The following is a 27,369-nucleotide window of genomic DNA, read 5'->3' as shown; positions in this document are numbered from 1 at the left end:
TATATGATGAGCTTAATGGGGTGCCTGGGTGGCTCAGTAGGTAAAGCGTCTGACTCTTGATTTGGGCTCAGACCATGATCTCAGGGTCCTGGGATGGAGCCTCATGTCAAGCCCTCCACGTTCAGCAGGGAGTCTGCCTGAGGATTTTCTCTCTAACTCTCTCTCTCTCTCTGCCCCTGCCCCATGTCTCTCTCTAATAAATAAATCTTTAAAAAATGATTTCTAAATATAACTACTATTCTTTGTAAGCTATTTATTTAAAACAAATTTGAAAATCTTTCCTTTTTTAAGTAAACTCCAATACTGTGATTTTTGGAGGAAAAAGCCTAAAGAAAAAGAACAATACGATTATTCCAATAGATGCAGAAAAAAAGCTTTGACAAAATTTAACAACTGTTCATGGTAATAAAAAACTCTCAACAAATTACAAATAAAAGAAAATTTTCATCACCTGATAAAGGATATCTATAAAAGGCTTACAACTAACTTCATGCTTTATAGTGAAAGACTAAATGCTTTCTCCCTAAGATCAGACACAAGACAAGGATGTCAGTGCTCACTCCCTGAACATCGTATTAGAGATCCTAACCAGTACAATAGGCAGGAAAAATAAATAAAAAGAATACCCACTGGAAAGGAAGAAAAGACATAAACATCTATGTAGAAAAACTGGAAGAATTTACAAGAACTAATAAGTGAGTTTACAACCAACAAGGCTGTAAGATATGAGATCAATTGGCAAAACTCATGTGTATACACAATCAGCTAAATGAAAACCCAACGGCAATTCCTTTTTAGAAAATGCAAAAATCAGTATTAGCAATGTGCTATTGGAAAGTGAAATAAAAAGAACAGAAATTATTTACAGTAGGATCAGAAATATGACATTTTTAGAGATAAATCTAACAAAATATGTGCAAGATTCTTACACTGAAAACTACAAAACACCAATGGAAAAAAATCAAAGGAGATCTAAACAAAAAGATGTATCATGTTCATGGATTGGGAAATCTCACTCATGTTCATGTTGTAATTCTTCCCCTAAATAATTACATATTTAATGTAATTCCAATCAAAATCCCAGCAAGGTGTTTTATAGAAATCTGATTCTAAATTTATATGGAAAGATAAAAGAATTAAAATTACCAACATAATTTTGAAAAGGAAGAAAGAAGACTCATACAACCTGATTTTAATAAAAATTTAATAATAAAGTAACAGTTATCAAGACAGTGTGGCACTGGTAAAAAGATAAATATATAGGTTAATGGAACAATATTAAGAGTCCATTAGTAACATTAATGGTTAGCTGATTTTTTACAAAGGTGCAAAGACAAGTCAATAGAGGCAGGATAGTCTTTTTAACAAATGGTGCCAGAACATACAGATGTCCATATGCAAAAAAAAAAAAAAAATAGAATCTTGACCCATATCTCACACTATTTATAAAAATTAACTTAAAATGCAACATATACTTAAAAGTAGTATTTAAAACTATAAAACTTCTAGAAGAAAACATAAGAGAAAATCTTTGAGACTTTGCACTAGGCAAAGGTTTATTAGATAGAACGCCAAAATCATGATCCATAAAAGAACTGATAAATTGGACTCCACCAAAATTAAAAACTTCTGTCCTTTTGAAAGACACTTGTAGGTGAATGAAAAAACATGCCACAGACTGGGAGATAATACTTGTATCTGATAAAGGACCTGTATCCAAAATATACAAAAATTTCTCAAAACTCAATAAAATAGACAACATAATATTTAAAATGTGCAAAAGATTTGAACAGACACTTCACCAAAGAGGATATACCATGGAAAACAAACCCATGAATATACGTTCAATATTATCAGCAATTAGGGAAGTGCAAACTAAAATCACAATGAGATCTTATCAAAAATCTGTTAGAATGACTTAAAATTCAACACACACACACACACACACACACACACACACACACACACAACTGAAAAATGGGCAGAGGATCTGAATAGATATTTTTCCAAAGAAGACATACAGGTGGCCAACAGACACATGGAAAGGTACTCAAAATCACTAATCATCAGAAAATAGCAAATGAAAACCTCAAGAGATTATGTGACACCAGTCAGAATGGCTAGAATCAAAAAGGCAAGAAATCACAAGTGTTGGTGAAGATGTAGAGAAAAAGGAACCCTTGTGCACTGTTGGGATTGTAAATTGGTGCAGCTACTGTGGGAAACAGTATGGAGGTTCCTTTAAAAATTAAAACTAGAAATACTATATGATCTAGTAATTCTACTACTGGGTATTCACCCAAAGAATACAAAAACACTAATCCAAAGGGATATAGGTGCCCCTAGGTTTATAGCAGCATTGTTTATAATAGCCAAGACAAGGAAACAATCCAAATGTCTGTCCATAGATGAATGGATAAAGATCACACACACACACACACACACACACACACACACACACACACACATACACAATGGAATATTACTGGACCATAAAAAAGAATGAAATTTTGCCATTTGTGGCAACATGAATGGACCCTAGAAGGTGTTGTGCTATGTGAAATAAGTCAGACAGAGAAAGGCAAGTGGTGCATGATTTCACTTACATGTAGAATCTAAGAAACAAAAGAAGGAAAAAAGAAAAAGAAAGAAAGAGAGAGAGAGAGAGGGAAGGATGGAGGGAGGGAGGAGGGAGGAGGGAAGGAAGGAAGAAAGAAGCCAACTAATCAACCAACCGAAAAACAGACTTAAATACAGAGAACGTCAACTGATAGTTGCCAGAGGGAAGGTGGGGGGGTAATGGTGAAATAAAGGGCATCAAGGGGTACAAACTTCCAGTTATAAAATACGTAAGTCATGAAAATGAAAAGCACAGCATAAGGAATACAGTCAATAATATTGTAGTAACATATGGTGATAAATGGTGTCTACATTTATAGTGATGAGCACTGAGTAATGTACGGAAATGCTGAATCACTGTTATACACCTGCGACTAACATAACATTGTATGTTAACTATACTTCAATTAAAAAAAATCTTTATGTAAATGCTGATTGCAGTTTTATTTGTTATCACCCCAAACTGGAAACAACCCACTGTCTTTCAACTGGTGAATGGATAAACAAACAGTGGTACATCCATACAACGGAATACTACTCAGCAATAAAAATCAAAGAACTTCTGATACACAATGCAGATGAATCTCACTATATACTCTGATTCCACGTATATGACATTCTGGAAGAGGCAAAACTATATGGATAGAAGCAGTGGTTGTCAGGAGGTGGGAGAGGGCTTGATAACAAAGTGGCTCAGGGCGATGATTGGGGGTGATGGAACTGTTCTATATCATGATCGTGGTGGTGGTTACAGGACTGTGGGTGTTTGTTAAAACTTGGAGAATTGTACACTAACAAGGGTGAATCTTACTGTAGGTAAGTTATACTTTAAATATTTCTTAATGGAAAAATCTAAAAACCTAAGGGAGGAACCCCAGGGAGATTTTTGTGTAAGCCTCTATCTAATGGAAAATCCTCTCCCTTAAGCCCTGTTCCCGAGAGCGCCACAGAGTGTGGTGGCCTTGTGTTCGGCATTCAAGGGCATATTCCAACAGCAGGGCTGCAGGTCTTGGCTCAGGAATGGGTGGGGAGAGTCAGGACTTTCGGACCAGAGGAGGAGACAAAGCAGCCCCTCTTAAGCACCTGCTTCGAGGAGCAAAGCAGCCCCTCTTAAGCACCTGCTGCGAGGAGCAAAGCAGCCCCTCTTAAGCACCTGCTGCGAGGAGCAAAGCAGCCCCTCTTAAGCACCTGCTGCGAGGAGCAAAGCAGACCCTTGGGCGGCTACCACACGGGGAGGGGGGGAGGGGGCTGCATTTGGACACCAGTCTCCTTGGCAGAGGTGGGCTTCAGGTGAAATGAATGAAGCTTAAAATCGGGGCTCCTCACATGTATAGTCTCCTTGAAAGGGGTTCTAGAAATGTGTTCACATGGCCACATATTTTTATAAAAACTGCAGAAGTAGATCCTTGAACCACAACCATTTAAGGTCAGTGCCTTTGGCCATTCTAACTTCCCCTTGTTCACAATATTCCTCTGGGTACACGTCCTCCCCCGACATTAGGGGGGCCACAAAGAGTTTAATCCAAATCGTTTACAAACATATCAACTTTTGCATTATTTTTCTTTGAAAGGGTCCCTCTCCACCCTTGCCCCCGGTCATGAGTAAGCCTCGAGACCCCTGCACCCCTGGATGCCTTGCTCCTTGCCTGATTGCAGCCCTAGGAAGACTGGCTCTCCGATGCACTCACCTTCCGGTTGAAACGGTCAATGGTGACCTGATGGGTCAGGTGAGTCACATTCAGCATCACCAGACAGAATGGGGGCCAGTTCAGGTGCCCCTGCAGAGAGAGCCCAACCCTCATCAACTTGGAGCCCAGTCCTTGTTGCCTCCTCCCCCTGGGGAGCCACTCTGAGCACACTTTCCCTGCCACCCCCTCTCAATATGCCGGGGGCACTGGTCGAGGCTGTGCAGATGGTGCACAGAAGCTCATGGAACATTTCTGGTTCTACTTGACCTCCCGTAAGCCCAGCCAAAAAAAAAAGCAAAAACAAACCAAATAACCCGCCTCCTTCCACCTGGCTCATGAGAATACCCTACTAGGTGATTCTCTGCAGCCAGCATCCTTGGCCATAGGCCACATCCCTGGAGTGGCATCCCAGCTCCTCTGCACTTGGGTGCCTCCCACCTGGGCATAGGCCGCTGGGACAAGCTGGGAATGGTGCAGGCCCCCGGAAGGGCCACAAGGCGGTGCACTCCACGAACCTTTTCTCCACAGGGCCATTCCGGGAGACCCCTGACAGGAGGAGCTACTGTAGGGGTTTCTGCATCTGTCCTCGCCTCGGGCACCCCTCAAAACTCAATTCACTGCTCAATCTCCCCTCCAAAACTAGTCAAATCCCGAGGCCCCAGCAGGAAAGGGAGCAGGGGACAGTCACCAGGTTGGCGCTTTTGCAGTCAAGGACGTGGACGGTGACCATTTCTTTGGGGCTCCGGGTGAGGATGTAGATGGCCTCCTTGAACAGGGCTACGTGGCTCCCATCGAAGGTCACGAAGCTTAGATCAGGGAAGATTGAGCATCGGCCTAGGGGGAGGGGCAGGGATGAGAAGATTAACAGACGTTCCTGGGGCCAAGGCCACCCAGGAACAAAGGGCAGGCAACTTGGCCTTTTCCTAGGTGACTCAGAGGCCCCGGGGAGCTGGAGAGTCACTCAGAGATCAGGCATCACAGAGATTAGGTTGCAAGAGTAGGGGATCTGCCTGGTCAGGGGTCACACTGAGACAAGAGGTCCCATGCAGAATGCATCCAGGTCAGAGTTACCCTCAGGCCAAGGAACACACAGGTAAGGGGCTGAGGATCTGGTGGACACCAGGACTCACAGGCACATTCCCACAGGGGGCAGCAGCGGTCCCCGCCCACCCTCACTGCGAGGCCCAGGACCCCACAGCGAGGGGGCGTGGCACCCTGGGGACAGTGCTGGGACTGGTTCACTCGGATCAGCTGGCCCTCCAGGCAGATGTGGCGGATGCAGTCCTGCTCAGCGATTGGCTGGGGGACAGGGCAGAGAGACAACGTGAGTGCCCAGCCTAGTGCGGCAGCCACTCACTGCCCCCCACCCCAAGCCTAAGGGCATAAGACCCTTTCCAGTGTCACTTGTAGCAGGGCAGGGGACCCAGAGGTAAGACTACTAGGGAATGGTGTCCTCACCCTCCACCCACCCAACATGCCCCTCAGGGGCCTGGGGATGGGCTGAGCATGAGACTGGGGGTCAGGAGACTGACTGCCAGGGATTTCTGCATATCTGTCAAGCCCTTGTGGAGAGCCCCAGGGTCACAGATGTGCAGACACACTAGCTCAGACTCAGAGAACCGGAGCATACCCATGTACGCACGAGTGTGCGTGCACACACGAGCGTGCACACACGCAGTCTCTCTTTATCTCTTTCTCACAAACGCACATACACTGTCTTGTGACACCATATAGCACACACACAAGAACACACGCACAGATGCACAGTTGTTCACCCTGAGCCTCACAAATGTAAACTATGCACACACAGTTCCACGTGGCTCTATAGACACAAACACACACACACCAGCACGCTTATGTTGTCACCCTCTGGTGTCACACTAAGTCATCCAATCAGCCCTAGGGAAATGGTGAGACTCTGCTAGGACATCAGGGGCCCAGAGAGAATTTCTCAGGCTCCAGAGTGTGGGGCAAGCGTGAGGGTGGTGACTGAACCCCCATCTTGCAGCCTGGCGGCTGGTGAAGGAGAAGCTGCTGCAGACCATGAGGAATGCGACGCCATGATGGTGTCCCAGCCAAGTGGCCCAGGAGAGAGGGGCATGGAGGGACCACATTGGGGTGGCCTGACAAGTCACTCACGACACAGGTGGCAGATGCGCTGTCCTCAGTGATGGTTGTCAAGGTCTCAGCCGAACTCGCTGCGATGCTCTGGGCTGGGGCTGAGTGCCCAGACTGCTTGGAGGTGGCCTCTGTCCTCAGCTCTGCCGGCAGCCGAGGTCCCGCCGAGGTTCCATGGGCCTGGGCCAGCTGAGGGAGCAGAACGAGTGAGCTCTCTCGGGACGCAGTCCTGGCCGAGACGCGGCTCAGGGGAGAGGATGTGGGCACCAGTGGCACTGTGACGGCCCAGGGGCCATCAGCCTCTGGCGCCAAGGTAGCAAGAGTGTGGGCCACAGCAGGCGTGAGTTTGGTGGGCACCCCCTGCGCAGGGCCATGCATCCAGGGGGGCAGAGACTCTTGCTTGGACAGGATGGCCACCTCCTCTGTGGTGCTCTTTCGTGGGGCAGCAGATAGCGTGGAGGCTGCGCCCTCAGCCATGGCCACGACTCCGGAGGCTGGCAGTGTGGCGCCCAGAAGCAGGCCTGATGCCGTGCCTGCCGCCTGAGGGGCTGTGTGACTGGGTAGGCCTACCTGGGCCACGACAGCACGGGTGAGAGGCGGTGCTGAGCTGAGGGTCTGAGTAGGTGGAGTTGTGGCCATAGTGGAAGACGTGGCCTGTTGCTGGAGTGGAAAGGTGATGACAGAGCCCTTGGACCCGGGCGTGGCCACTGGGGCAGATGTGCCCACCTTGGCCAAGGGCAGGCTGGTATCGAGAGGCAGGCCAGGGAGGAGCTGGGGTGGCCAAGTTGAGTCCACAGTCATGAAGGGTGTGACCCCCAGCCCGTGAGCATATGTGGACTGGCTGGCGGCAGCTGGGGTCCCCGGGGGCAGAGCTGGAGGCCTGGTGGCTATGGGGGTTTGCTGGGTAGGATGGAGTGGGGCAGTGGGGAGGGGCCTTGGAGGTGAGGGTGCTGGTATGCCCGCGGGCTGGCCAGGCCCAGGCTGTTTCTCTGTGGGGGGCACCATCGCCACTCTCTTGGTAGCCAGAGCACTGAGGGGAACCTGCTCTGCTGTTGTTCTAGCCTCGGCTAGGGGGCCGCTGGGACTGGAAACGCTCTGGGCTGGTACGGGCTGGGGCATCCCGGTCCTGTTCATGACCTTTGTGATTGCGGGTGTCAGCGAAGCCTTGTGGGATCCTGAGGAAGTGGGAGGCCTGGAGGTCACTGCAGGGGAAGCCACAGGCCTGGAGGAAGAACTTGCAGGCAACTCCAGGCTTGGGAAGGGCTGGAGGGGGGTGGTCTTAATAGGCAAGGAGCCGGGGCCTGGGACTGTCACAGCTTTGGTCATGAGTGGGAAGCGAGGTGCAGGGGGTGACCGGGAGGAGACTGTGATGTTGGGGCTCCCTGCAGAGGTCACAGTCACCCTCGTCGTCTTCCCAGCACCTGACCCCATGCTAGGTGTGGGCATTGGCTGCGAAAAGGAGAGGGATGAGGAGTCTGGGGTAAGGGGAGTGGCCAGGTGGCTGGCAGTCACTCCCATGCTGGCTGGGGCCTCTGTGGGGCGGGCAGGGAGGTTAGATGCAGTGGCCCCCGACGGCGGCTGCAGAGTGGCCCGGGTGGGGCCTGGAGTCAGCACTGGCGCCTTGGTAGCTGCCCTGGGTGGGTCCAGGGCTGTGGTGAGTGGGGCAGCTGGAGTGTGCGTTGGCTTGTGGGAGGGGGCCCCGGGAGCTTCCTGTGGAAACTGCAGCTCCTTGCCACTGAGAGTGGGCAGCTCCTGACTGGGAGGCAAAGTCTCATTGCCAGGAGACTCTGTGGGAACCAAAACCACGGGCTCCACACCTAGGGCAGAGAGAGAAGAAGCTCAGACAATGGGGTGCCTGCTGCCTGTCCCAGGGGGTGCTGCGAGGTAGGGCTCCTGAGCAAGCAGGTGAGCATGGGGGAAGACAGCTTCCAACGGCCAGTCAGGCTGCCTGAGCAACACAGCGGCCTCTGTCGGGTGGTATTGGATGACTCCACAGGTCTGGACTCTGCCCCAAACCTCAAAGCTTGAGCTCAGAGCCAATGGACCTGGGGTCTACCTTTGCCTATACTGCGTTCCTACCGCCTGACCCCAAGCCAGTCCCCTCTCCACTCTGGGCCTCCGTTTTTTTCTCTGTTTAATGGGAAGAATGGACTGGATGAGGTCCCTGCCTGCTCTAAAGGTCTCTTCCAGAAGCTCCTATGCCAACCCTGCTTCTCCAGGGACCTGGGGACTCTGGGCATGATTGGTCTAAGGAGACGCTGGAGATTTAGAGGAAATCTGAGGGAAAGATGAGAAACCTAGGCCACTCACAGTCCTCCAAGTAGACACATCTCTGTGTGACTTCATCCAGGACCTTGGGAGTGGGACATGCAGGCACACAGCCTTCCACCCTGAGGACAGAGCAAGGAGCCAGTTAGTAGTCTGAAATATGGGGTGGGGGGATTATCTCTTTCATCTGGAGTGAGCACAGCTTCATCCCTCCTTATGACACATGTCACATGAACCCCCAGAGACACTGTGTACAGAAGCACATATACCCAAACATGCATGTTGCATGCTTTTCCACACTCTTACTCCTCAGACCAAGAGAGAAACATGAACACGGTCCGGTTACGCACACGCTTGCGCACACACTCACACATGCTCCCATGTGTCTGCATTTAAGCACATTGTCACACCTGCAAGACTCGAAAACATTCACACAGATATACTTACATCCACACAGACTATCAAAACATCAGGGTATGCACCTTCGTGCACACACAGCTGCGCCAAGACCCAGATGCTCACACACATGTCCACATGCACAGCTGTGTGCAGCCCACGGACGCTGGTATACCCACACAAATACACACAGGGCCCAGCTGTAGGCACATCATACACAAATCAATACTCACACACGCCCATGTAAGTCAGCTTCACTCTGGTACACACCTACCCACACACACCCACAAAACATGCAATCACGAGTACACGGGAGCACACACACACCTCAGGACGTGCTCATGCCTCTGGCCACAGACTACACACCCATGTGCACATGTGCGTGCTCAATACACTGAGGTACACAGCTTGACTCCATGCCCCCTCACCTTGGCACATCCCGGCAGCTAGCTGCCCGCGGGTCCCGGCAGGTTTGGAAACAGGGGCCGACACAAGCATCGTAGCGCCACTCACAGAGGGGGTAGGCAGCCCCTGAGGGCTTGGCATCTGGAAAGGTGACCCGCCCCAGAGTCCCGAGACTGAGTGCGACTGGGTACCAGCTCAGTGTCAGGTGACAGAACACAGAGGTAATCCTAGCTCAGCTCATCCCCACCCGGCTCCACAGAAGAGACAAATGGACACTTGTAGGAAAAGCAAAGAAAAATAAAACAAAATATAAAACAAAATAAAAGCCAACCCAAGGGGAAACTATTCCTGGGAGCTGGGGTCGGTGCCTGGGGGGTCCTTGGGATGGGACTGTGGGAACTTGGAGTAGGGGCTGAGAACCCCAGGGCGGGGGGCTACAGAGCAGGCAGGTGCAGTTGGGCTTTGAGGGTTAGCCAAAGAGAAGGTTGGGACCCCTGATCCCTGCCATAAAGTTGCCCTATCACCCTGCCCCCCTGGGACCTTGATGGCCAGCCAGCCTTGCCCTGCACCCTTGGTGACTAAGAATGATAGTAACAACAACAAAAACAACAGCCAACTCTTAAACAGCACCAAACACGACATTCAACATCTCATAAGTAGTTCCTTATTTATGCTCACAATAATCCTATGATGGAACACTATCATTATCCTCATTTTATGGATAAGGAAACTGAGGCACAGAGGATGCTGGGAAAATTAAACTCTCCCAGGAGAGATTTCCTCAGGAAAAGGTCTTGTGGCTAGGGCCTTGACAGATGAGGAATCCTCAGAGAAAGCAGGCAATGGCGGACGTGGAGGCAGACAAGACCCCAGACCATCCTAGCACCCAAGACCAGTCTCTGAAGCCATGGCCTGAGCAGGCAGATGTGGGTGGGCTCTGCGACGGGCCAGAGGGAGCAGCCCCACCTGGCAGCCCCTTCCTGACCCTCTATCCCCACACTGCTGACGATTGGGAAGAAACCTGCTTTTCTAGGGTCCTTGAGACCAGAACTGAGAACTTACATTCGGGGAGCACCTACTAGGAACCAGGACCAGAGCAAAGCCCGTGAAACGCCATCAATCCTCACAACAATCTTAGGAGGCAAATAGCCCCACTGTGCGGAGGTGGATGGTGGGGAGCTCTCCTCCAAGTGCCAAGGACTAGGGTCAGGATTAGAACCCAAGGCTGTCTGGCTTCAAAGTCTGGCTTCATGCGACTCTGCCTCATTGTCTTCCAGAAAGGGCCACAAGTCCTGCCATTATAGCCAGTGATGAATCTGTCCTGGATGGGGTTCTTTGGTGGACTCTCTAGATGACCATGGAATGGAAGAATGAGCTGGCCCAGGCCTGGCTTGTGGGGGAGGTGATAAGTGAAGGGGCTGGTTGGAGATACATTTGTGCACATATGTAAATGGACCCACTCATGCAGCACAAGGTGCCCTCACAGGCACAAACATACATGTGCCCTTGCAGGACAGAGAGGCCTGCCTGGAGTGGTAGAGAAATTGTGATCACTTCCCCCAGGGTATAAGCAGAGAACAAGCACTTGGGGGCAGACCCACCTGGCAGGGGGATGGCAGAGCCCTGGAATCCACTGGCCTTAGCTGAAAGGGTATGGAGCTGCCCCATCACTGCCCAGGGGCCCGGGCCTCCCATGAAGGACAGAGGGAGACTGCTGGCTCCTCAGCCTGGTGCCCAGGGGGCAATCTTTGAGCTCACAGGGCAGGCATGTGTCCCCATCAGCAAGAAACCTGAGCCAGTGAGCTTGGCAAGCTGCAGTCAGGAGCACTTCTTACCTCGTGTCCACAAAGGCTGCCCTAGTTTTAGACCATGTAATTGGCCTGTGGGTGTAGGCAGGACCCAGGAAGCTGGCTGGGCCCCAAGCCCCACGGCCCACGGCTCCCTAGGCTGCCAGCATGGAGGTCGGGCCCCCTCCCATCTTAGGGGCAGCACCCAAGGGTGGCCTCCCTGTGCCAGGACAGTGGGAATTCTGCCTCTTGAGGGCAGCTGGGAGGGTGGGAGAGGGCAGGAAGGGCGGTTTGAGGAGGGACTGAGGGTGATGGCAGGGTGGACACCTACCCAGAAGGCGGAAGAACGTGCCCCGGTGGAACACCTCCGTGTGCTCGTACAGCCGCAGGCCCAGCGTAGGGCCCGACACGTACAGGAAGGAGCCAGGCTCTGCCAGCGACTCCAGGGCCACGAGGTCTGCCTGCCCTGCCCCCCGGTGCAGTAAGAAGGAGGCATGGTGGTGGAAGGCAATGCTGCCCTGCCACTTGACCAGCTCCAGAGACCCATTGGCTGTGACATGGAGGAAGAAGTTGGGTCTGTCTGCTGCCTCCAGGGACACCACATCTGGGTCTGTAAAGAGCCAGGTGGGTGAGGTGAGCGCAGAGAGGGGTCCAGGTGAGGGGCAGAGCCTGGCATGTGCCTGCACTCCGTGACTCAGGGCAGCCACCCGCCCCGTGGATTAGCTGGGCCCTGCTCCCCCACCTCCCCCCTGCCCACCTGCTTCTGCCTGCTGGCGGCCCCTCTGCACACACCACCTCTCCCCGAGGGAAGTGGAAGCTTAGAGAAGCTGTCAGCTGCCAAACCTCGGGGATGTGTCTTCTTCCCACCTTCCTTCCCTCCTCCCTCTTTCCGTCCTTTCTCCTTCACTCCCTCCCTCCCTCCTTTCCTCCCCCTGTAAACCTCTGGGGGACCCTCTGTGTGCCAGGAGGAATCCTCCATGCTAGGGACACAGCAGTGAGCAGACTGCCAGAAACGGCCGCCCCGGAGGAATCATGTTCTATTGGACACACTGGACAGGCTGGGGGGTGCTGATTTGACAGGTTTCAGTGACCCCAGCATGGTCCTGCTCCACACAGAATCCCAGAGGCTCAGAGCTGGCAGACTGAGGGGATGTGGAGTCCAACCCACGGAAAACAGTGACCCCAAGAGGAGAAGGGGCTTGCCCTGAGCCCCACAACTGGTGTTCACTGTCCTCTCTCCTGTGTCCACAAAGACCCAGTTCTAGAAAGTGGGGCTTGTTGCTGGGTGGATAGCCCCCAAAACCACACAAGCAGGTGTCCAGGAGTCCCGGCCCGCCATGGCTGGCTGTATTGTGGGCAAGTGGCTTAACATGCCGAGGCTGTTGTGAGGGGCAAACAATATGGCGCAGGTGAAAGGCCTAGCATGGGGCTTGATGTGTCTTCCCTCCCCGTCCATGTGGCCCTGTCACACCTCCCTGAGCAGTTGTGAGGAGACAGGAGGCAACTGGAGGAAGGATTCATTCTTGACCGTAATAACAATAAGTGCTGTTTATCAAGGACTTACTATGTGCCAGACATGATACTAAGTAAGTCCTCTACCTGCTGGGTTATTAAATTCCAAGAGAGCCCCAGGAGGTGGCAAATTCATTCATTCAGCAGCTCATGTTTTCTGAGGGCCCATGATGTGCCAGGCGCTATTGTAGGCACAATAGGAAACAAAATGACCAAAATCCCTGCCCTGATAGAACTTACATTCAACTGGGAGGAGGATAAACATCATAACAAGTACAATCTATAATAGGTTAGCGGGGCATGATCTTGTTGTTCCCATTTTACAGATGAGGGAAGTGAGGCCCAGAGTCACACTGATGGTGGAAGAGGGAGGCAGGATTAGGAGACCAGGTAGGCTAAGGCCAGAGCCCAGGAGCTTAACCTCCACACAGTCTGCCCCAGGGATGGGACCCAGGAGCAGGCACCATCATATCATGCTCATATCGTGTCTATCTCCTGGATGGGACTGTGGACTTCCGGTGGACAGGGATGTGTCTCTTCCATCCCTAATGCCCTGGTGCCCAGTTCTGTGCCTGGCCTGGGAAGAGGGCTCAATGAAAGGCAGGGAAGGAGGGATGAGGGGGTGGGGAGAGGTCCTCATAACTAGATAAACTGCAGACCCTGAGACTCTGAGACTGGGATGAACCCTCTGAGAAGTGTCTTGGGTCCCGGTTCCAGTTGATGCTGGGATGGGCCGTATCCCTGTGGCTGGGGAGATACTGACTAGATGGGGCCAGCAGGATGCAGGGGTAGAAATGCTGATCACAGCGGTCACGCACACTGGGACACACACAAATGGCCACAGGAAAGACTTCCCAGCACTGGCTGAACTGAGGCCTTGGCTGGCCCAGGGCCCAACAAAAATACCATCCAGGGGTCCCTCTGTGCTGGGCAAGGTTCCTGCCACCCCTTCAGCACTACTGAACTCTGGACAGAGGACAGAGCCCACTAACGCAAAGCCAGTCGGGTGTGCGGACTGAGTCCCAGGGGGCTGTGGCTGGTTGCAGGCGTGTCCCAGAATTCAGGATCATAACCTGAGCCGGTCAAGAGCCTGCTCCTCCATTCGCAGAAGCAAGCCCCCCAGGAGTCAGTACATCAGCCAGCTCCCCTCTGGCACTTAAAGTCTATCCAGTCTCAAAAACGGAGGGGAAGGGAGGAGGAGGAGGCAGAAGAGAAGGAGAAGCAGGAAGAGACGGAAGAGGGTGGAGGGGAGGGAGAAGAGGAGGGGGAGGAGGAGAGGGTAGAGTGGACTGGGGGCTGGAAGGAGGGGCGGGAGCGGAAGGAGCAGCTGTTGCCACCAGGCCTGACCGGAACACAGCAATGGTATAAAGCTACCAAGGTACTTCTGGACCTTGGCTTCCCTGCTTTTTCCAGGGAGAAAATGGAAGGTGTCTGTTTGAAGAGACTAACAGGCTGACCCAGAGGCCTGTCTCAGCTGGGAGAGGGGCACCTGTTAGAGCCCCACATTTCTCCAGCAACTGCAGATTGCTTAGGGCCTCAGCATCCTCCCTCCACCAAGAGCTGCAGTGGGGCTGGAGGCAGACCTTACCATGAGCCTTGGCCTTGTACAGTGCAGCCGTCAGCAGGAAGTTCACAATGTCCCCTGGAGCCGCGTCCTCCGCACTCATGAGGACCATGGCACCGTCTGCCGCCTTGCTGGCCACCAGGACATTGCCAGTGGCCAAGCTGGCCAGTTGGTAGGGACCCTTACCTAGTGCTGGAGAGAAGGGGCCCAGGTGTGAGGCCTGCCTCCCTGGGCCTTGGCCCACCTCCCATCCTGCCAGAGGTGGGGAAAAGAGAGTGTGTAAGAGAGCTACTCTCAGTCGCTTCCCTCACCCCGGGCCCCAGGGAGCTTGATTCCACAAGGAAGGGGCATGAATTCCAGGGGGTCAGTCCCTGATGGGAAGTGACCCTCCGCACAGCGCCTGAACAATGTCACAGGAAACCTGGGAACAGGGCCACCCACGGGAGACCTCTGCCCCACCCCGACCCCTGCAGATGTCTCTCCATGGGCCTGTCCCGCAGCCACTGCTCTATTCAGGGTCGCCTCTGGGACTCAACATCAGACCTGGTCTCTGCCCACCCAACGCCTGAGGAATGAAGGCCGGCAAGTCTCAGGCTCAACATCAGTGTTTACCTGCTTATCTCAAATGTGTCATTTTTGTGGCTCTTGGGTTCCTACCGTTGTTGGTATAGGTTGGAGAGGGCCATGGGTTTCCTAGACAATTGCCTTAAAACCAACCTCCCTGCCTCTGGTGTGCCCCCCAGCCTCCAGTGCTTCCTCCCCACAGGTGCCCGAGTCACCTTTCTAGCCAGACTCCCTGCTGGGACTCATCAATGGCTCCCCATTGCCCTCAGGATGGAATCCAATAGCCCAGCTTGAATTCAGGGACCCTTCCCACCCCAAACCCCACCTAGCTCCCCACACCCCTGCCCTGCCACATTGAACTTCTCTAGCACTTTCTTGAAAGAGTCGTGCTGTGCTCTACCTCATGCCTCTCCTCATGCTGTCCACCCACTCAGAGTAGTCCTCCATGTTTTGTGCCTGGCAAACGCCTACTCAACCTTTGGGGCCCAGCTCAAATGTCACCTCCTTGGCGAAGCTCTCCCTGCACCCTCTCCCGCCACACACAAACGTCATCCCTCCTCCTCAGCACTCCACCAGCCCTTGGAGCACGGCAGGCCCTGATCACAGCTCTTAGGATGAGGACCTTGATGGTGGATCCACGTCAGTCTCCTGGGCCAGATGGGAAACACGCAGCGCTATGCTAGTAAATGCATAACAGTAAACTCTCAAACAAACAAACAAACAAAACGCCACTTTGTAGTGGTTGCTGATTTCCACCATGTGAATACTCACGGCAGTGGTCAGTTTCAAACTACCAACTGAATGTGGAGTTAGGACCACGCCACAGCTTTAGAGGGCCAGTGTGAGCTGGCTCCAGCACACCACCGGGACAGGTCTCTTTGACCATTGATTCCCCAGCACCCAGCAAAGGGCCTGGACCAGAGAAAATGTTGGTAGGAGAGCAGAGCAAGGAATGGATGGGTAGGTGGATGAGTAGGTGGAGGATGCTAGAAACAGCTTGTCCTTTGCCAGTTACTGCCACCCAAAATGCCACAGAAGGGAGAAAACTCTTCTCAGAGCTGTCTCGCTGAAATGTCTTGCCTGATGTCAGACAGACCTTGCCTGTCCCAGGGACTGTAATTCTGTTACAGGTTCATTCCTATAAGGAAAGCTTCCTCATAGCCAGGAGGAAGCCCTTGGCCATCAGGAGTCCCTAGGGGCTAACATTTTGGAGGGTCTGTAGTCCCTGAATTATCATGCTTCACCCTGATCCAGCTCTTATCTCTCAGACTCCCTAACTGGTATCTTGTCTCTAGTCTGTCCCCCTCGATTTCACCTGCTATCCTCTGCCAGTGGGACGTCTCAACCCAAAATCTGATAATGCATGTAACTGAGGACAAAGCCTTGGGCCTAAATGCACATAGGCCTATTCCTGGCATGGTACCTGGAAGGCGATGGAGCAGGGCTCCAAAGTCAAAGGTGAGTGGTACCAAGGACCTGACGAGTACCTAACTCTGCCAAGATCTGACTTATCACCCTATTGCCCATGACCCTGGTGATGAAACTGAATAATGAGCTCTAACATTGGACATTAGCCTCCCTTGGATCTCTAGTCGCGACCTGTAGTTTTACCCTAGCTAATGCAGAATTTGAAGCATATCCTGGTACCCTGTGATCTTGGCTAAATTGGAAGATGAATTGGACAGGCTGAGCCAAGCTGTAGGTTTTGCCCCAGTGATCCTCAGAAAGAGCAGTTTGCATTTGCCTTCACCACTCAAACCTTCACAGTATATGGAGATCCAAGACAATATTCCATGAGCCTGATGAGTGAGATTGCAAAGGCCAGAGGGTGGCATATTGGTGGGAATGGGGTTTTTACTTCCCGGTGAAGCTGCCCTAGGTGAGAACAACTCCCTGGAAGCTGGCCTGGCTGGGAGAGAGGGGCCACAGGAGCTTCTAGAGACAGAGCTCTGGGACACACCTGGCCTCTGCACTGTCTGGATTCTCTCTGCACAGTGCGGTCCCCCTCGCACCATGTTACAGCTCTTCCAGGGCCAGTTAATGCTGTCATGGCAGCAGCAGGGCTGGCGGTACTCAGGCCCCCAGGCTCCACTTGGGGAGGATGGGCTTACCTTTGTTAAAGAAGTCACAGTCATACGCTGCAAGAGAGAGAACAAGACTTCTTGAGAAGCTTGGAACAGATGGGCAGAGCCACGGCCCCTAGCATCCCAGCTGTCCCACAGGTGGCCGGCCTCCCAAACTCCAAGATCTGGGGATGGTCATTGGACTCAGGTATCTTAAAGCGTAGGAAATACCACGGCTCCTGTCTGTGCCCCCGGCACAAAGCTCAAAGCCTGGCCTAGAGTAGGCACTCAGCACGTAGCGAATGAATGAATGAGCAAATGGGTGAATGAGTGAATGAGTGTTGGACAGAATGGGGCATTTTATGTGGCCCCAAAGGGCAAGGTTGCAATCAAGGAGTGGAAACTCCAATCACAAATGTTATAGCAGGTCCTGGAGGAATGCAAGCACAAGATAGAAGTTAGTATTTCAAGAACTTTGGGTGGAAGGGAACCAGGGGCCACCAGGACCCAAGGCTTTTTTCAGGCCCCTCGGGGTGTAATTTCCACCAGGTTGCGACAAGCTCCTCCAAGTGTGTGCTCAGCGCACCCTCTAGTGGCTCCGCCCAGCACCACAGCCTGTTGCCCAGCTGCCTCAGCCATGGATTCTGTAGTCCCCTGGGGCCAGCTGGGGACCTTGCAGGGGCACCCAAAGCCAGAAGCAAGGCCATGAGGAGCCAGTTGGGTAGACCGTGGATGAAGGCTGAGGGGAATCCTCCCTCATTCGTAGGCATGGTCTAAAGAGAGCCACCTACTCCACCCCATACCCCAAATGCCATGATCAACACTGTCTCTTTGCATTTGGCACTGACCTCTAGAAAGAGCACTCACAGTGAGACTGACCCACCATGTGGCTATGGAAAAGGACTCACTTTTCCTCATTTGTTGACTCAGAAGATTGAACTAGAAATTTAGATCTCGGAGTCTCGGGTTTCAAGTGTGTACCAGGTCAGTGGGAGGTAGCCCGGAAGAGTCAGACCTGATTTCAAATTCCATCTCTCTCACTCTTCAGCTGTGCATACTGGGACAAGTTACTCAACCTCTCTGAAATTTAGTGCCCTGCTCTCTCATATGGGACCACCAAGGGTACCTGCCCCACAGACTTGCGAGTCCTGGACTAGAGCAAGGCAAGTGCTCATGTTGTGTGCAAAAGGGAAGGGGGCGTCAAACACCTCAGTAATTAAGATACATAATATTTTAATACACTGTTTTAAAATGTTTTAAATTAATGCAAAATGCAAAATGCCCGTGATGAACCAAATATCAAAAATTTAAAATAAGGACAGGATCGATGAAAGCGCCTTGCCAAGCCACGTTAGATCCTGAGGCAGAAGGGAAAATCAGTACTATCGACCCCGTCATTACTTAAAACTTTGATATTTTGTTCATCAAAGCCACAGATATTTTTGCATTAAGTTTGATTTTTTTTCAATATTACCTTAAAATGTGGTTTATCTCCGTTACTGAGTTTTTGGTGCTTCCTTAAATCCTGTGTCCTAGGTGAGGTGTCCCTGGCCGTTTTGTGATACACATTTATACTACTAATAGTAGTGTATACATGTATCTATGTATGTGTGTGAATGCATGCTTGAAATATTTTTTACTAGATGGAGCGCGCAACGCAAAGCATTTACAGACCACCATTGCTCTAAATAAACTGACGTCTTGTGCTGCCTCTGAAGGGACCCGTGTGTCTTAGCTGACAAAGGGCTTTTAATTCATTATCCCATTTGACCCTCACAATAAACCTGGTGGGGCAGGTCTATTCCTACTTTTAGATGAGAACTTTGAGCCCCAGAGAGGTTGGGTGACTTGTTTGAGGCCACACAGCTTGCAAACGGCAGCCGTGGGGCTGAAGGCCCGGGCTCCTGAGTCCCCTGGGAACATGGTTAGGAGCCCAGATTTGCAGCCAGACCGTCCGAAGACGAGCCCTGGCCCCTCCACTAAGCTGTGTGACCCTGAGCACGTCACTCCATCTCTCCCTGTCTAACCTGTTCCCCGGCTGCGAACCAGGAATGAACTCCTATTTGATAAGGTATTTTGCGAATTCAGTGAAAGATACGGGCAAACCAGTTGGTGCGTGGCACGTACCGAGTACTCAGTAATGCTAGCCAGGGTGATGGCAGCCCACAGGCCTGCCCGCGGAGGGGCCCCCGCTCCCCATGCTGGGTGACCGGTCTGCATACTCACGGCAGAGGCGCGGGGTCCGCCAGCCCACAGCCACCCCGTGCTGGCAGCACTGGTGGGCGTAGGCGGACACACTGGCACAGAAGCACTCACAGTCCCCGCCCCGGCTGCACCCACAGGTGTCTGTCAGGCAGTTTGAGTAAAACCAAGTGACATCGACCTGGGGGAGGTCAGAAGTCGGAGGTCAGAGGACAGCTCCCGAGGGTTAGCCCCTCAGCTTCCCAGCCGATGCCTCCCAGCGGCAGGGAGCAGCATCAGCATGAAGGGACCCCAGGCTGGGGTGAGCTGCCCCGGTGGCGTGAGGGCAGACAGGTGGCCAGCTCAGAGCAAAACAGCTCCATGGCCCAGGCAGACCCCACTTTTGAGAACTAAGCTCTCGCCTTCCCTAGGCCTACGCTATTGGATCCAGAGGCTAAGGGCGTGGCTGAGAGACATGGGGTATGAACTCCCAGCCAGGGCCAGACACAGCCAGGGCCAGGCCGACGGCAGCCTTCGAGGCCCTGGGGGGTGCCACACAGAGCTAAGCGCCAGCTCCTCTCCGTCTCCACTCAGGCCGATGCCAGGGCATGAGGGGTTTGTGTCCACTGTGCAGAATAACTTCCCCACTGGGAGGAAGAGCCAGATTGAGATAGGTTTGAAAAAGGCATGGAAGCTGTTTGTTTGGCCGTCTGTCCTGGGTCATCTGGGGAAATAGGACAGGTTCATCAGAGCAGGCTGGGGGCAGGGGATCGGCAGAGGTAGGTCTCCTTTCTTGACCTGAGGTGCCTCTCCCCAGGCATTGGGGGGGGGGGGTCTGCGAGCAGAAGGGACTGAGGGAAGGTAGGGAGGGGCTCAGGAGGACTGAGGCTGGGGTCCACTCACCACAGGGTGGCAGGTCTCAAACACCTCGCTGAGCAGGATGCTGCACTCCTTTCTGGCAAATGGTTCTCGGAGAGGATTCAGGACACACGTGTCCCAGGGGTCAAGGGTGTCTGGGCACTGAGAGGCAAAGGCAGGGCTGTTGGTCTCCCCATCCCCACAATGCCTGTTGCCTGGTGTGGTGGACAGACTCTTAGAGTGGCCCCCTTGGTCCCCCAACTCTTGAGGTTCAAGTCCTTGTATAATTCCCTCCCCTTGAGTATAGGAAGGACCTATGACTTGCTTCAAACTGACAAAAGAAGGCAAAGGTGATGGTTATGAGTCTGTGACTGCATTTTTATGTTACATATTTTATGTTTTATAAGATGTTAGAGCCCATCTTGCTGGAGTCTCTCCCTTGCTGGCCATGAAGAAGCAAGCAGCCATGTGGGGGAGTCTCACATGGTAGAAACGGTGAGTGCTCTCTAGCAGCCAGGGGTCTTCTCTGGCCAACAGCTAGCAAAAACACTGAAGCTCTCAGTTCTATGGTTGCAAGGAACCGAATGCTGCTGACAACCACCGAAGCAGGTGGGGAAGGACATACCTCCCTAGTCGAACATCCAGATGCGAGCCCAGCCCTGGCTGACACCTTGGTTGAGCCTGTGATACCCCAAGCAGAGAACCAGTCAAGCCCCACCCTGACTCCTGACCAACAGACACCACATGTGTGTGGTTAAATGTTTCCAAGTCTGTAGTAGTGTTGTTACAAAGCTATAGATAACTAATAACTAATACAGACCGCCCCAAATTCTGCCGAACCTCCTCCATCAGTGCTACACTCTCATAAGAACACCCCAGGATGTGCCCAAGGGGGTTATCAAGAGAGGAACAGCAGTAAGGGATCAGAGGAGGGGAGCAATAAAGGTTAGTCATCCTCTCTGCTTCTCTAAAATGGGGGTGGGCTAGAGAACACTCTAGAGAACACTCTGAGGCTGTAAGAACAGCCTTGTCCCACCTTAGGATTACACTGGCTCCAAGCCATGACTGTCCCTGGACCCCAGTCCACATAAGCTCATCTTCATCTACTCCCCACCTGAGAATTAGGGACCTAAGATGACTCAGTCCAGGAAACGCAAATATGTAACGCCCCTATCACCACTTTGCTGCTGCATCCACAGACATAACTAATCAATCACAGTTCTCCCTCTAGCTGAGCCTGACACAAGTCTTAGGTATTTCTCAGCACAGCTTCACAGGTTACCTCTTCTGACTGATCAGAGTTGTCACGAGAGCTTAAATCCAGTCTACAATGCTCTCCTGGCAGAGCTCCTTCAGAGGACCACGGAGAAGACAGAACTTACTCAAGCTCACCCAGCAACTCACTGGATGACCCAAGACAAGAGCCTAGGTCTCTTGCTCTCAGTTCAGTGCTGTTTTCCCCCATAGCTCACAACTTGGGGTCCTCAGCCATTTCCCGAACCCCAGGGACATCCTCCTCATTTCTGCCTCTGCTTAAGCTGTCTCCCTCTCAGAGGCCTTCTCTCTGATACATTCATCTTTCCAAATATGGCCTTTAAGTACCAGCCTACTCCCACCTCCTTCAGGAAGCCTGCTCTGATTGCCTCAGGCCACATGGGTCTCTCTTGGACTCTCCTCTGGACCAGACCTAGTGCCAGGCACTGGGGGCACAGAGATGGTTAAGATGGTCATGTTTCAACAAGCCTCATCTTCCCTAGTACGGGTGGTCATCTCTCCTCGGACAAAGACTTCATCTCCTTCTCAGCCCCTACCCTGCCATGAGGGCTTGATCCAGGGCACAGGTGCAGCCCGATTTGTGAGGTGGGGGGTAGATGCCCTCTGGCCACAGGACAGAGCCGAAGGCTGGGGATGCTGGGTCAGAGGCCATTGCACGAGCAGTCTCACACCAATGTCCCTGACCTGGGGCCAGGTCCCCTCAGTGCCAGCCAGGGCCCATCTGAGTGAGGGAGGGAGCTAGCCTAGGGAGCCTTTACCTCGACGGCAGCCCAACTGCTGCCAAACTCCTGGGGGTTAGTTAACTCTAAATTCTCCGGAGTCCTCATCTCATTGATGGTTTTTAAGTCAAAGTTCCCACAGAGTCCCGCCAGCTGGCCCTAAAAGAAGAGAGGACACTGCGGTCACCTGCAGGAACACCAGGGACGAACCACTGGCAGCACAGTTACCATGAGCCCAGGAGTCTGTCATGGACCTGAAGCAACTTCTGGGGTCATGATGTAAAGAGGGATAGGAGAAGAGTCCGAGGAGAGGGGCACGGAGTGGGGTGAGGACAGACGGGACAGAAGGCATGATACCCAGGCTCCCTGGTGAGGGTACAGCTCACGCAAGGATGCCCAGTGGCCTGGCTCAGCCCCAGGCAGGAGCAGAGGGCCCTGTGAGGGTCACTGCTCACGCAAGTACCTGCCACTGTGGCCCAGCCTGGATGTGCACTGTGGTTCTCTGGTCCCATAAGAGGGTGATGTGCTCCCTTGGGAAATGCACCAGCGTGAAAAACCCTGCTTGCCACGTGTGGACCTCCTGCTTCTCATCCAGGAAGCTCTCAGGACTCTAGAGCGACAGAGATGGTCATTCCTGAGGCCCAGGTGTCCCCCAACACCTGGGTCAGCTGCCCAGCCCCAGGCACTCACGCCTCCCTCACACCCTGACACTGACCTCTGTGTTCCTGACTCTGACCAAGGAGTTCAGTCGGGGCTGCTGACTCAACAGCTCCGAGGAACTGGGTCCCCAGCCCTCTTCTGCCCCAGCCCTTGTTAACATACGACTGTCTGTACAACCTGAACCCGCACCGGGCCTTACAGGACTTCCCGAGTCGTCATCAAAGATGAGGAGTGAGTTCCCGACGTTGATGGAAATAAACTTCCTACAGATGATACCAGAGCTGTAGCAGTCTACATTCTCTACAATCACAGAGAAACTGAGGTCCGCTGTGCTCTGAGGAGAAAATAAATTAGTTCAGTAAAGCCAGGGAGAGAAAAGAGCCTGCGGACAGGCACAGAGGGAGTGGGACATGGACTCTGAGGTGGTTTTCAATCCACTTATACTTCTTATTAGCTGTGTGACTTTGGGCAACTTACTTCAGTTCTCTGAAGCTCAATTTCAGTGTTGGGTGCCTAGGGCATTTTTTAGCATGTAGTCACTCTCCAAAAAGTATTGGACGGACGGACGGATGGATGGATGGATGGATGGATGGCTATATAATAGGGTTGACTGGTGCTGACAGGGGTATAGGGTAGAGGTACTGTCTTATATACATGATGACAGTAGTGTAAGCCTTTTTGGAGGGCAAATTGCAAGCACTGAATAACATCTTATGTGTATACAACTTTTCATGGCAATCCCACGTCTAACACTCTATAGAGATACACCCACAAAAGTATTCATTGAGCATTTAAATATTAGCAACAATCTAAATGTCTGTCCATGGGGAGATAATAAAACAAACTAGAGCATGTCCTCTCTGTAGAATTTTACACAAAGAAGAAAGAGGTATGCACCGATTCTATAATGACTAAGGTATATGGTATTAAATGAATAAAGCAAATTGCAGAAGCCTATCCATAAAAACAAAGCACTGTATGTGTGCGTGTGTATATCTGTCTGTCTCATGGAAGATGATCTTGCAGGATTCACACCTAATTGTTACAAGCAGGGAATGGGAACAGAAAAGCTATAAAGGGAAATATTTATTTTTAATATATGCTTCTAAATTGTTTTAAATGTCAGTGAAGAGCATGCATTACCTTTGAAAGTTAAAAATTAAAATAAGGTCAATTATCTGTCTCTTGGAGTTACAGAAATTACATGAAAAACCCCCACACAATGCCTGCCCCATAGCTAGGACTCATTCCATAAAAGGTTTGTCATTATTATTACTCTATTATATAACGGGACAGGTCCTTAGCAAAATCAAAGTCCCTTGGGTGTGTCTCTGGCACTCTCCCACCTGCCCCCTTCGTACTTCTTTTCTCCTTCTGGAGAGGATCCTGCCTCTACTGTGCCCCCCCCCCACATCACCATCCCTTTTCCTTCGCAGGAGCAGACAGCTTTCACACACTAAATCTCCCGTCAGATTTCTTGGTTCAAACTTGACACCAGCTCTGCCACTGCCCAGTGGTGTGACCTCAGGCAAGACACCTAACTCCCCTAAGCCTGAGTTGCTGCAACTATAACATGAGGTCAATAAACTCTACTTCATAATGTTGCTGTGAGAATTAGGCAAAGTAATCCACGAAATTGGCTCAGCAGACCACCAGGCATACAATAAAACCTCAAAAATCATGAGTTCTTATTACAGACAAGAAGACCCTTGGGACCCAACAGGGCAAGGCTATAATGGTGAGTGGCCAAGCAGTGGGGTATTATATGACTGGTGAGCTCTGTCTAGCCCACAGCCTGCTCTATAGCACTTCTTTCAGTCTCTAGATAGCCCTGCCCCCCACCCTCACCCAGGGCTTAGATCCCTCCACCCACCCAATTCTGCATCAGACTGGAGTCTAGAACATCACTGCGCCAGACAGGTCCTCAGCTTCAGCTGCCCCAGGTCCCCATACAGCCAGCTGGGCAGACGCATCCGGGAGCTCACCTTGATCAGGTGCACTTTGCACGTCCCCACGAAGTCAAACGGGAGCCCATCGAACGTGCGGTAGTGCCGGTCACCATAGGCCGTGCAGGTGGAAGCACAGGGGTGGAGCGTGCACTGGAACGAGCCCCACTGGCACACACTGAAACACATGGGCCCAGAGCAGCTCACAGGGCCCACACCACACACACTCGGAATATCCACACCAGAGCCACTGCCTACACAGTGCCCACTATGTGCCCCGGGCTAGGGGGTCACAAACACCATTGACCTCCAATGGAAGCCTGGAGGTCACAGAATCACATTCGTGTAAATGTTTACAAAAACATCCCCCAGATTTCTGTCTACACATACCCTTGTATATATACACACATCCCTGTATGGCACACAAACACACAACATGGGTGTGAACATGGTAGAGGGGGGAATGCTACACGGTGCTCACCATCATGCTTCTCGTACCCATCCTCATCCCTGGCAAAAAGCAGAGCCTGAATGGTACCCTCACTTACCAGGTGTGGCAAGGAGACATGACCTGGTCCCCAGGAAAATACTCCTTCCCCTTCCAAGTGCACGGGCAATCCTCTGGCAGGAAACATGCGTCCCCATGTCTGAGTAAGCTGTAGGGACACAGCAAGTAGGTGATCAAGCCAGCACACTTCCCTTATCTGCTGTCTATAGAGAACCCTGCATCCACATAGATACCGTAGGGTGGCTCTCAGCATTTCCTCCAGAAGAAACTGACAATGTACCCACCTACCATCCTGTTGCTGCCCAGTGGGGCTCAGAGGTACCTTGGTAACTGGAAAAACCAAAGACAGACTTGGCCCACCTCGGAAGCCTCTGCCATCCATCAGGAAGCAAGGCTCAACTCTACCAGCCACATCCCTCTCAGCCTGCCAGGTTGCCAGTTGCCGCTTAGGCACTAGCTGTATATTAATAAACAGATAATGAACATGGGCATTGGCCCTCCAAGAGCAACCAATAGACTTGCATTAAAAAGAAATGTTAGGGATGCCTAGGTGACTCAGTTGGCTAGGGGTCTGACTCTTGATTTCAGCTCAGGTCATGATCTCAGGGTCCTGAGATTGAACCCCTCATTGGGCTCTGCACTGGACATGGAACCTGCTTAAGATTCCCTCTCTCCCTCTGCCCTTCCCCCCACCCTGCTCACATGCACACCCTCTCTCTCTCTCAAAAAAAGAAAGAGATGTTAAAGTAAGTTTTTCAGGAAGATGGAAACTCAGATTCACATGAAGGAATGAAGAGTTCTAAAAATGGAAAATATGTTGATAAATAATTCTAGAAATTGCTTCTTAATTTCTCTAAGAGATAACTGGGTATTTAGAGCAAGGTTAATGTCAATGAATTGTGAGGTTTATAAAATACGTAGAAGTAAAATGTATGAGAATAATGGCACAAAGGACAAGAAGTAAGTAAATGAAAGTATACTGGTACAAGTGTTCTACAGAAAGTGGTAAAATATTAATTCTTGGTAGACTGATAAATGAAAGATACAGATTGTAATCTCTAGAAAAACCACAAAAATGCCACGATATATAGTCAAATGAAATAAAGGAAATAAAATAGAATATTAAAAAATAACCCCCCAAAAGGCAGAAAAGACCAAAAAAAAAAAAAAACCCAATAGGACAAACAGATAACAAATAACAAGATGGTAGCAGTAAATCCAATCCAATTACATTAATCCAAATGTACAAAGTCTTCAATTAAAAAGGTAGAAACTGTAACATTGGCTAAAAAAGCAAGACCTAACTGCATTCTGTTTACAAAAGACACAATTGAAATACAAAGGCACAGATAAATTAAAAGTAAAATTATAGGAAAAAATACCATGCAAACACCAGTTATAAGAAAGATGGAGTGGCTTTATTAACATCAAAGTAGACTTCAAGCCAAGTAGCATTAGCAGAAATAGGAGGGATATTTCATGACAGCAAAAGAGCCCATTTATCAAGAGAACATAACAATCCTAAATGGACATGCACCAAGTAACAGAGCTTAAAAACAGAAGCAAAAACTCACAGAAACTAAAAGGAGAAAGAAACAAATCCACAATTATAGTTAGAGATCTCAACACTCCACTCCTGTCAGTTAAGCATCCAACTCTTGGTTTTGGTTCAGGTCATGATCTCAGGGTCATGAGATCAAGCCCTGTGTTGGGCTCCACGCTCAGCAGAGTCTGCTTGAGATTCTCTCTCTCCCTCTCCCCCTGCCCCTCCTGCTCTCTATCACTCTCTCTCTCTCAAATAAATAAATAAATCTAAAAAAAAAAAAAAAGAAATCAGGAACAAACAAGTATAGGAAAAATCTCCAAATATTTCAAAATCTAGTAACATTTCTTTTTTTTAAAGATTTTATTTATTTATTTCACAGAGAAAGAGAGAGCACAAGTAGGAAGAGCAGCAGACAGAGGGAGAGGGAGAAGCAGGCTCCCTACTGAGCAGAGAGCCTGATGTGGAGCTCGATCCCAGGACCCTGGGATCATGACCTGAGCCAAAGGCAGACGCCTAACCCACTGAGCCACCCAGACATCCCTCTAGTAACATTTCTAAATAACTCATGGATCAAAGAAGAAATCACAAAGGAAATTAGGAAAGATTACAACAAAGATAATGAAAACACATGGTATCAAAATTTGTAGAGTGAACTAAAGCAGAGCTTACAGAGAAATTTATAGCTTTAAATG

The 27,369-nt window shown here is 51.1% G+C and overlaps 1 protein-coding gene across 1 annotated transcript in view; it reads right to left on the bottom strand.

Annotated features, from left to right (window-relative positions):
* Nucleotides 1-27,369, bottom strand: part of OTOG (otogelin) — an 85,001-nt gene that overhangs the window by 22,649 nt on the left and 34,983 nt on the right. The window contains exons 24-39 of the mRNA XM_027577886.2: nt 25,172-25,279; nt 24,663-24,801; nt 22,877-23,011; nt 22,481-22,627; nt 22,057-22,176; nt 20,069-20,185; nt 19,211-19,367; nt 17,033-17,059; nt 14,382-14,549; nt 11,613-11,891; nt 9,518-9,635; nt 8,736-8,815; nt 6,447-8,242; nt 5,438-5,606; nt 4,996-5,141; nt 4,308-4,397 (exon numbers count right to left, since the gene is read on the bottom strand). Of these exons, the coding sequence (XP_027433687.2) occupies nt 4,308-4,397; nt 4,996-5,141; nt 5,438-5,606; nt 6,447-8,242; nt 8,736-8,815; nt 9,518-9,635; nt 11,613-11,891; nt 14,382-14,549; nt 17,033-17,059; nt 19,211-19,367; nt 20,069-20,185; nt 22,057-22,176; nt 22,481-22,627; nt 22,877-23,011; nt 24,663-24,801; nt 25,172-25,279 (3,796 nt within the window). The remainder of the gene's footprint in view (nt 1-4,307; nt 4,398-4,995; nt 5,142-5,437; nt 5,607-6,446; nt 8,243-8,735; nt 8,816-9,517; nt 9,636-11,612; nt 11,892-14,381; nt 14,550-17,032; nt 17,060-19,210; nt 19,368-20,068; nt 20,186-22,056; nt 22,177-22,480; nt 22,628-22,876; nt 23,012-24,662; nt 24,802-25,171; nt 25,280-27,369) is intronic.

The sequence above is a fragment of the Zalophus californianus genome, chromosome 11, assembly GCF_009762305.2.
Source record: "Zalophus californianus isolate mZalCal1 chromosome 11, mZalCal1.pri.v2, whole genome shotgun sequence".
Lineage (NCBI taxonomy): Eukaryota > Metazoa > Chordata > Mammalia > Carnivora > Otariidae > Zalophus > Zalophus californianus.
Note: the sequence above shows the minus strand (reverse complement) of the source record. Positions and strands in the feature narration are given on the sequence as shown.